The 10549-nt window shown below is 32.3% G+C and overlaps 2 protein-coding genes across 3 annotated transcripts in view; both read right to left on the reverse strand.

Moving 5' to 3' along the window:
• Positions 1–6476, reverse strand: part of LOC122533548 (roundabout homolog 2-like) — a 27219-nt gene extending 20743 nt beyond the window's left edge. Inside the window, exon 1 of the mRNA XM_043663371.1 lies at positions 5081–6476. Within this exon, the coding sequence (XP_043519306.1) occupies positions 5081–5141 (61 nt within the window). The 5' untranslated portion in view covers positions 5142–6476. The remainder of the gene's footprint in view (positions 1–5080) is intronic.
• A 1602-nt stretch (positions 6477–8078) lies between these two features.
• LOC122533551 lies at positions 8079–10232 on the reverse strand. Of its 2 annotated transcripts, XM_043663379.1 has the most exons (3): positions 10146–10232; positions 8410–8622; positions 8079–8310 (listed from the first exon to the last, which is right to left on the reverse strand). In XM_043663379.1, the coding sequence occupies exons 2-3, from the start codon at positions 8604–8606 to the stop codon at positions 8151–8153; spliced, it is 357 nt and encodes a 118-aa protein (XP_043519314.1). In that variant the 5' UTR covers positions 8607–8622; positions 10146–10232; the 3' UTR covers positions 8079–8150. The 2 variants fall into 2 exon arrangements, with proteins under 2 accessions (XP_043519314.1, XP_043519313.1); XM_043663378.1 differs by lacking the exon at positions 10146–10232 and having other exon boundaries at positions 8410–9703.
• Positions 10233–10549: the final 317 nt, after the last annotated feature.

Genomic DNA, 10549 nt, shown 5'->3' on the forward strand with positions numbered 1-10549 from the left:
TTTCTCGTATTACATTTTACTCTACCTCTCCACGCTTCTCTATCCTACAAATGGAATATCCAATCCAAATCCCTGCTACATTACAAACAGGTCTACCTTTCCATTGTCTGAACAATCCATTGTTTTATCCAAAATTAGTCAAACACTCGTGAAATCCAATAACAGACATAAACTGAATTCTTACTTGAAACGTTCAAAACGTTCAAAACGTTCAAAATCTTTCAAAAGTTTCGAAAAATTCCAAATCTCTAACAGACAATTGGACAATTGGGTAATTGTTTCTTAAACCAAGCACGATACTTTTCGTTCGACATGTATGTATATGTATATATATATATATATATATATATATATGTATATAATAAATAAATAAATAAATATACATGCAATATGTATTTACATGCCTACCAAAACAGGTATTCGAATTTTTGTGTAAAAATAGTGCGAATAAAATTACCGATAAACGTAACGACAAATTTTTCGATTACAAGGATAGGCTGCGGAAGATTAAAATACAGAATTCCTGCACACACGATGACTTGGCTTATAGCTTTACAACTGCAACGTGAGTATTGATTTGCCGCTGTTGCGCTTTAGCTCTGTCGGTTCTGCTCCGTTCGCCGTCTTCGGAGGCTCTGCCAGCTGTGCTGAATGCTGAATCTTGCTCCTTTCCCCTATTATAGATTTCCTTTCTTTCGTTTCGTTCCTTATTACGCATATCGTTTGTCGTTTCCTTATAGGATACGCAACATTTTACTCGGCTTTCTCTTTCTCTCGGCTTGTTTCTGCACACACACTCTCTCTCTCTCTCTCTCTCTCTCTCTCTATATATATATATATATATATATACATACATACATACACACTTTTTGTTTTATTCTTTCTCTTTCTTTTTTGCACATGTCTAGAATAGAATACCTGTATCATCGTTAAATCAGTCGCTACTCCATTTTTTCTTCCACATGAATCTCTACCTCTGTCTATGTAAAACATATTTCGTAAAATTTTGTTTATTATATTTTTGTTTATTATATAATGTATAACTGAGATCAATTTAATTCTCGAGATCATAGCTACTATAGATAACAATGAAAAAAATTACACTTTTTGAAAATTTTTCAATCAAATAAGTACAAAGTACCAAAATGCATTTGGCAAGTATCCAAAGGTAAAACATCTTGAAATGATCATTGTGCATATTTTGAAACTGTTGTCATTTTTTTGTACATACAGTATTGCTCTTATTATTTTATGTATTTTTCGGATATCATTTTATCAATAATATTTGCAATTAATAAATATATACATTCGCAAAGTTAATAGTATCACGATAGTTTTTTGCGTAATTTCTACATGTATGAACACGATTGTCAGAAAAAGAGGAATCGTAAGAAAGAAAGAAAGAAAGAAAGAAAGAAAGAAAGAAAGAAAGAAAGGAAGGACGAAAGGAAGAAAGGAAGAAAGGAAGAAAGGAAGAAAGAAAGGAAGGAAGGAAGCAAGCAAGAGAGTAAGAAAGAAAAGAAGAAAAAAGAAACAGTTTCATTACTTTCGATCCCTAAGAAGGATATTCTTGTAAGAGGGGAAGGTAGAAGACGAAACGGGAATAACCATTGAATTCCTTGAGACGCAAGGGAAACCTAAGACGCACAGAACCTTCGAAGAGGGTTCGACCGACACACCCTATTCGAGTTCTTTTAGAGCAGGGTTGTCCAAAGTTCTGGAAGAAATAGCAGCTTTCTATCATTCGGAGAGAATCAATGATCATTTTTTATTTTCATTTCAATGACTAATTTCCCATTTGTTTCTCTTTTGCTTTATAAACAGTTCTATAATAGTTCGGCATATCAGCTGAAATTTATGTCAAAGAGTTTGTAAAGAGTAATTGAAAAACGACAGTTGATCAATTATCATTATCCTTGATAACTATATAGTATATAGTACTTTATATGTACCTTATACGTACTTACATATTTCACTTACATTATATCGCTAGCGTTTAACAAATGCACTGTAACTAATTTTTACTTATTTCTCACATCGCTAGTGACTGCAATTGTTTTCAGATTTAAATAACTTACTTAAACTTGTTTTCTGATATTCCATCAATGAAGCAGTAGTAAAATGAAATACATTAAAAACGTGTAAAGCGAAAAGGTCTTGACGCAAAAATTAAACAAACGTATGATATCGTTTTACATCTATTTTTTGGACATATCTTTTCCTTTGTTTTATGATGTCAAGATTATTATAAAACTCCTGTTTTATCTTCTTACTGTCTTTTTTTTTTAAGAAAAATAAATGCATGGAGATAGAAGCCTATTATTTTGCGTACTATTGTATTTTTGTTTCAAACATTTATTACACGTAATGTAACAAATGTTTGAAAAATTTACTAACACAAAACTAACATGAGAAATACCAATTAGCTGTCATTATATGTATATCATGGAATTTTTAATGCCCTATTAAAAAATGTTTACTAATTTGTGTCAATTTTATCAAATAAACCCAACCATCTTTGCAAATGCAGATAATTACAACTATTAATGAAACAGTTTCAATGAAACCAATTAAAACACATTAATTTTTGTTTTTTCTCTTTTTCTTTCCTCTCTCTCTCTCTCTCTCTACTCCTACTTTGAGAAGTAAAACATTTATTGATCGTTAAGAACAAAAAAAAAAAAAAAAAGATTTTCTCAATTATACAAAGGCTTGAAACCGGAATTTTCCAATACAGAGATACATGTCAAAGATACATGTTTTCCTAATATTCCTAAATTCTATAATCGATGGCACGCATTGATTTTTCTTATTTTTTCATAGAATTGAAAATTTCATTCTTGCAATTACGTATTACACGTGGAATTAACTATCGGTTCTAATATACATATGTACTTACATATGTAGGTATGATATCTCAAGTACTGACTGAGATACCATTCTCCTCATTCTTTGAATGAAATTGTTCTCAATTTTAATAATACAAGTTTCTCAAGATTCTTAGTTGCAAGACTCTGTCAATTTTCTTGAAAAACTACGATATTGAAACAACTTTTACAAATACAAAATACAAATACGTATCGTGAGCGTCATCGCTCCAAAGTGTCGAGTATTTAATGATCCAATGGTCGACACGGATATGTTAAAACTAAAGATATTCATTTGAACGAGACTAATAAAATTGAAAAAAATTAAATTTTTTAAATGGTACTCTTTCACGATTTGTCTAATAAAATTAGGCAAATCAATTAAAGCCATGACACATACATAATACGTACACGAGTCATTTTGAGTAATAGTTTACTCTTTCGGTCAAGAACGATTTTTCATTATTTTCAGCGATTTTTATCCAATAAATGCATTTGTTTATCGTAAGGCTCATAGAGCAATTCGCTTTATACGAATTGTTGATGGTTAGCTTCTACCCTGCCAAGCATCGCGCATAACCTAATAGTTTCGTTTTATGTCGGTGTTACTCGGCTATCTTCGCCAGACTTTCCATCCACAAAAATAGACCAACCAATTGCCAATGTCTATCACCCAACCATATCTTTTTTACTATTTAAGGCGCAATTGGTGCAAAATTATTTCCAAACGCTGGTTAATGATTTTTAATTTCACACTGTTGGAAAAATTTACTCACGATTGGATAATTTTATCAGACAGCGATGTTAAAAATTTGTACACTTTTATTTGAGAGGAATTACTTCTTTCCAAACAAAATTTTGTACGTACAAACGAACATATTTCAGTTTGAAATTTTTTAATCAAATCAGTTAATTTTAGTTTGAAATTTTAACAAGAGCTGTTTCATTAAAATTGAAGTACTGTTATTTATTTTTATTTCATTGTAGAAGTAAAGAAAGATGAAAAGAATTAACTTTTACATACAATAAATCTATGTACATATTATATATTGCGTATGTAATGTAATAATTACTAAAAAATAATCAAGTTATTTTATGTTAATTTTTGCGTATGTAATGTAATAATTACTAAAAAATAATCAAGTTATTTTGTGTTAATTTTTGCATTTGATATTCGATATTTGTTCAACTGCATAGTGCTGCGACGCATCAGTAATTTTACAAGTCAAATTCATTTGTAGGATTACTATCAATCGATGAGAAAAGATGAGATTAAATCTAGCTGTAATCATATTTTCTTTTTGTTTCTTTAAGTTTATCAGGGAAATGAAAAAAAAATTGGTCTTTCTTATATTCGTAATTTATGGATATTCTATCATATCGTATAACATTGTTTTCATTTATACGTATAATATATTAAATTCATTAATTGTAAACTCGAATATAATGACATGAGAAAATATAAAATTCGACTTCTTTTGCTTTGTTATAGTTTATTTCGAGCAGAATCTGTGTAACAAATGAAAAAGTTATTGATTTAATTTTATAGGAATTATAAATAACTAAATAATTATATTTTCTAACTCGATGATCACAAATGAATAATTTCTATTACACATATGCCTATCTGTTTTCACAAACAATCATCTTTAAGCACGTGTTTTCTCTTTGTCAGTGATATATCGCTACCCTATTTTCATTTAATTTCATTTAACTCTTGTTTTTAATGTTAATGTTCAACGAGATCGACATGCGAACAAAAGATTTATCTTTCAACAATATTACCATTTGAGTCAGTCTCCTCGCTCATTCGTTATCACATGTCCGAGAACAAGACTTTGCAAAAAAGGAATATCTCTGCTTGAACTCGTTTTCAGTAAACTATGATCGCTGTATTCAATTAAACTTCCAAAAGCTTCCAACTTCTCCTATTATTATACAGAAGAAGAAAAAAAAAAGAAATATTTTCTTGCAACACACTAAATCGTTTATTTCACCATGATAGCGATGTCAAGAAATGACGACGATGGCGATGATAATGATAAATAATTGACTATATTGTTTTCTTCTTGTGTTAGTTATGCACAATGTGCAATGTACAATACGTGGATGTGAAATCTTCGTACTACGTTAAAAACCGAGAAGAAACGAAAATACTCGAAACATGTATACGGGTTTAGAAACATAGATACACGTATGAAAGATGAACTTACCGTGTACCATAAGGGCGAATATTGCTGTTGCGAACAAGTTTCTTAACCACTCGTTGCGCATTTTTCTTTCGGATACCCAAAGATTCTGAGAAAGGTCGTGAGTCACGAACGAGATCCTTTCTTATCCTTGTAGCTTGACGTCAATGCATATTGATGAAAATTGAGTGGGAAATTATAGGTGAATCCGAAAGATACGGGTAAATAGAATCAAACGCCAGAAGGAACGCACGCACTCGATGTTGATGAGGTTAAACCGGTAAGAACGGCCACTCGCGAGAGGATTCTCCTTTCGAGTTTAGAGCACAAAGTAGCTTTCCAGGCGAGAGGCGTATCTTTCGGCGTGACACTCGCGCGCGCCTCATTTCCATGCCATTACACGTTACTACAAAATACGCGTACGTCCATACGTACGAGCAACGCACACCCACACCCACATTATACATCCGATACCCACCTACGCACACGTAGTAACAATATCCCCATGTATTTGTATACCAGTTACGTATACATTGATCACTCATTTATATTCACCAATGTGCATAGTGTATTCACAGTAACGCCAAGTAATGTTACGTTAAACCACTAACCGTCGGTCGATGATCAGTAGTCCCATTCTTATCGAACAAAACCGACAATTGCTTTCATACGATGAACTTCTGACACGACTGAACCAAGCGCGCGCGCGCGCGCGCGCACACATCACACGCACAGGCGCATATACGTATTAGAAATAACGCGCATATATACGCGTTTCTCAGTACACGTAATATACGAAATACGCAAAAGAAAACGAAATCACTCGCAATGCACTGGATGTCACAATTCTTCTAATACACTTTCATTCTCTTCCGAAGGAAGTGAGCAAGAGAGAGAAGAGAGAAGAGAGAAGAGAGGAAAGGAGAGGAGAGGAGAGGGGGAGGGGAAAAGAGAAAGAGATAGATAGAGAGAGAGAGAGAGAGAGAGAGAGAGAAAGAGAGAGATAGAGAGAGAGAAAGAACTATTTTAATTCTTTGATCGATCCAAACCGCGCGTCCTCATTGCCACTGATAAACGCACGATCACTTATTCAATGCGTTTCGTATTAGGTATCCATTTGTTCGGTCTCCTTCTATTCCCTATGGTGAGGATACGATCGATTGGTACCGTTTTTTCGAACAGCGGCGTTCCTTTCGAAATCGATCGCTTCGTGACCGACTGTCAGGCTACGTTTCGTTTCTCTGTTCCTCAAACGATTATTTTCACTCGTTATTAAATTTGCCATCTTTTCTCAAAAGAATTTGCGTTAATTATCGAAAGAGATAAAAATTGTACACCAAATTACAATACATTAAATAAAATATTCAATTTTTTTTAAGATAAAAACAATTCACAAAAATCGTATCAACTCTCCGCGACGATCGAGGCACGACTGAGGGTGCAGCAATTCTTTTGCAGTACCACGTACCACGCGACACTTCGGCTGCTTTCGAGTATCCTCGTTCATTTTCGTAACCGCTTTGGTTCTCGACCCTTGGTTCTCTCTCGCAATCAGTCGACGTTTCTCAGGAACGTAACTTAAGTACGTATCATTTCAACGTCTTTATTCTAAATTTTAATGCAGTAAAATCAATACGAAGATCTTTCTTTGTTTATAGTTATGATTAATTTCGTTTATAGTCTATATGACTATAACCAGCTATATCGAAATTATAAATTATAAATACAAGTTATCAAGGATACTATTAAAAAAAAATTTTAATAACTTTACAGTCAAGATTGTTGCCAGTGTGAAATAACTAAACGTGGTCGTAAAAACTACCATTTTATAGGTTTAACAGAAAAAAATTATTTTAATCAAGCTTTGTTCAAGTTGTGTAAATGACGTGTGTTTGTACGCACGTTATTACATGTGACCGCAACTTTTTCCATCATCCATCGTTCTCTTATTAGACGTGTTAAATGCATACATTGCACATTAGTTTAGTTCGCTGTTATATTAATTTACTATTGAATTGTGATAAATAAGACAAACTTTTGCGTTTAAAATTTCAAGTTAAGTATGAAAGTACAGAATTGTGCAGAATGATACATACATATGTACACCTATGTATACAAGAAGCAAATGCGTGCGTGTGCACGTACATACACATCTTGCTTATATATCCAAATTTTTATGTAAAGAAAACTTGTTGACCCATGCACAATTGAGTACTATGACGGGATCATGAATCACGGGATCAATCATATTGATAGAAGTAATTTAATCATTACAATGATAGTTCCGTATCATTTTATAGAGATACGTATATACATACATAGGTACATATATGTTTCATTCATTTTATACATTAAATTAACGCATACTTTATTCCAGGCACTGATCAGTTGTTACGGACTATATTATTTAATACATAATACGTATATTTCCGTACGATTGAAATTTTATAACGGTATTACGATATTACACGAACATTGTCAAACTACTTGTACTTAATTTTTTTTCCAACGATTAGAAAAAAAATTCAATTACAATTGCATACTTATTTGTTATTTATCCAAGTAAAATAACGATACACTAACAAACAAGTAATGAAGAAATTATTTCATTTAGATTTGAATACTCTGAGACAGTCTTAAATTTAATCAAACGGATCGAAGACCAAGATCTCAATGAATTTAATAGATGTCACAGCAACGGTAAATAAATTAATTTAAAAAACGTATTGTTTTTTCGACAAAATGTACGAAACATAAAGTACATAAAGTATATCTATATACACGTGTATATAAAATGAAGAGCTACACAATGTAAATTAAATAATAAACAATTTTGTTATGAAACAATGAATGAATCGATTTGACGAGGTATTTGAAAGATTTTGTTGTATCTTGTGTTCTTACGATCGTATCCTTTTTGCATTCTTATAAAAAGTGTTTGAATTCTTATGACAAATCAAATGAAATACCTTCTGACGAAAAAGTAATAAAGCAAATATTAACAAAAAGAAAGTCAATCAACTTGATTGTACTATACGTTAGACGTACGATGCATACATTTATTGTCCATTACAGTACAAAATTTCAGCATGATTTATTTGAACCGTAATGCTTGACATTCATCTCCAAATTCTTCAAGTTCGGTACGAAGAAAATATTGTAGAAGATCTGCAACTACTTGATAACGTGGTCTATTGAAAAATTCACCTATACTTTCGTGAATGTTCATCGAGACTTGTGAACATAATACGTATCTAGATATGAAAAATAATTTGGATTTCGCAATGTGGACGGATTTCACAATTATTTTACGATTTTTTGTAAAAATGATAAGTAGAAAGAAAATAGTTTACCTAAGTAAAATCGAAATCAACCCTTTAATTTCTGGATGTGTCTTCAGATAAATTTCATTTTTGCCTCTCTCGACAGTTTTTCTTGCATTTAAGTTACTTTTCTGATGTTTGCTTAAAGCTCCAATGTCATAATTTAGCATACCACGAGCCGGGTCTTTTGGATGAAAGGCACGAATATTTCCCAACAACTGATCCATAGAAACGTATTTACCACTAAACAGAAGACAATGTTTAGAAAGGAATCGAAATGAAAATTAGATAGGTTACTTTCGAAAAAAGAAATTCTGCCATTACGTGTCCTTTATTGTGCATTAAATTAATCGCTAAGCAACAAATCAAACAAACTTTCTACCTCAGATCAGATTAAGCATTTGATTCGTATCTCCTATTATATTTGTGTTTCCGATTGCAATATACATGTATGATTTATACGTTACACACACACACACACACACACACACACACACACACACACACATATGTACATGTATTTTGAAAGATGGATAGGTACGATAAAAGAGGAGAAAAAGCGTCTGTTACGATCAAAATAGATAATAAAACTTAATCAAAATGTACAATTTATCAAAACGGCAATTACGTTAAATACGGAGAAGGTAGTTAAATAGACGATGCACATACGTATGTATATATCGTGTGAAGTACGTAAAATCAAATTGAAAAATATAATGTCCGTGATAAAACTTTCGTCGACGCAATGATAGTTGCAGCAATATCGTTACGTTATTGGTACAAGTAGAAATTTTTTCAGCAAACTTCTGACATTTTTCTTGCTTCTTCACTGAGGTCTATGTCATGCACATGCGAAGAGATTCTCCTTCGAATCTCGTCTTATTAGCCATTTTACCGCAACTGATGATATCGATATTTTTCACGTAAGTACTTTAAGCGAATCGAAGGTTTCTGTAAAGTACTGAAAACGAACGGAATTGCTATCGTTTATTTTCCACGTTATTTTTAATCGCTGTCGAAACATCTCTCCTTTTTCAAATTTTATAATCAACAAAATTTTGCTTATATATAATCGTTCTAATAGTACCTCTTTATATCAAATATTACCAAGACCGTGCACGATGAATCTCGTATTCGTATTTACGTATTTCAAACGATACACAGAAATAAAATGAATACATGGAAAGTTTATAACATCATAACTATATGTATGATTATCAATCAAGTATTATCAACTACCAAAAGAGAATTTGAAATCACAGACAACAGTATATAAGGCAATATCTTATTTGTTCTAAAACCTGTGTTTTTAGATACAGAATTAATGTAGATACCGTAATTAATGTAGATAACTTTCGAAACCAAATGCAGCTGCGCGTATGAATGCAATATATTCAATGTCAAATAAAATAAAATCGTTAAATATTTATCATTAGATATGATTAGAGATGAGAGAGGGGGAGAGGGGACAGAGAGAAAATGAAATATGCTCGTGTTCTACTACATTTGATGCAAAGTAATGTTCTTTTATATCCACTGAAGAAAATCCCCACTCCTACTTTGCTTTACAACTATGAAACAGTTTATCACTCTTGATTCGCTTTGTCCAATGAAAGAAACGAAGAATTATTTGGTTCAATTGCATGTACATATAACTCCGTAACTTCGTATGCTCCAGAGCTATGTAACATGCATCGAACCAATATTAACTCGTGAGAGGGATGTGTTACAGTTACGCAAATTGAGAGCTTGATGTCACACGACACCTTGAAGGACTCCTAGAGTTACGTGACCCATATGAACGAAACGCGCGAACAGTATACCGTCAACGTGATCCATCTCCACTGCGATCACCACTCCAAGATTTCGTAGCTCAATGTCGCAACGATACCAATTACTGGCTTACATTAGTATCAGCTAACCTGTGATCTTACGCTTAAAAAAAGTGCATACATATATATATATATATATATATATACATTAAACATATTGTATTTCTTCTTTGACAATCTAGTTTTATCTAATCATCTTAACATAATTGGAACAGAATAATCCGATATTTTATCAGGACTACACATTTGATTGTCTTTTGACGACGGATCGGTGGTTCGATTCATGTTTATTAACTTTTTAACAAATTCGCTATGTCACAAGTCATCCCTACACAACT

Source organism: Frieseomelitta varia, unplaced genomic scaffold (genome assembly GCF_011392965.1).
Source record: "Frieseomelitta varia isolate USP_RPSP 00005682 unplaced genomic scaffold, Fvar_1.2 scaffold_537, whole genome shotgun sequence".
Lineage (NCBI taxonomy): Eukaryota > Metazoa > Arthropoda > Insecta > Hymenoptera > Apidae > Frieseomelitta > Frieseomelitta varia.

Coding starts and splice junctions, on each gene's coding strand:
- LOC122533551 (XM_043663379.1), bottom strand. CDS start 8,606: ATGGATCAGTTGTTGGGAAATATTCGTGCCTTTCATCCAAAAGACCCG. Junction 8,311..8,409: donor TTGATTTCGATTTTACTTAG/GTAAACTATTTT, acceptor TTTCATATCTAG/ATACGTATTATGTTCACAAG.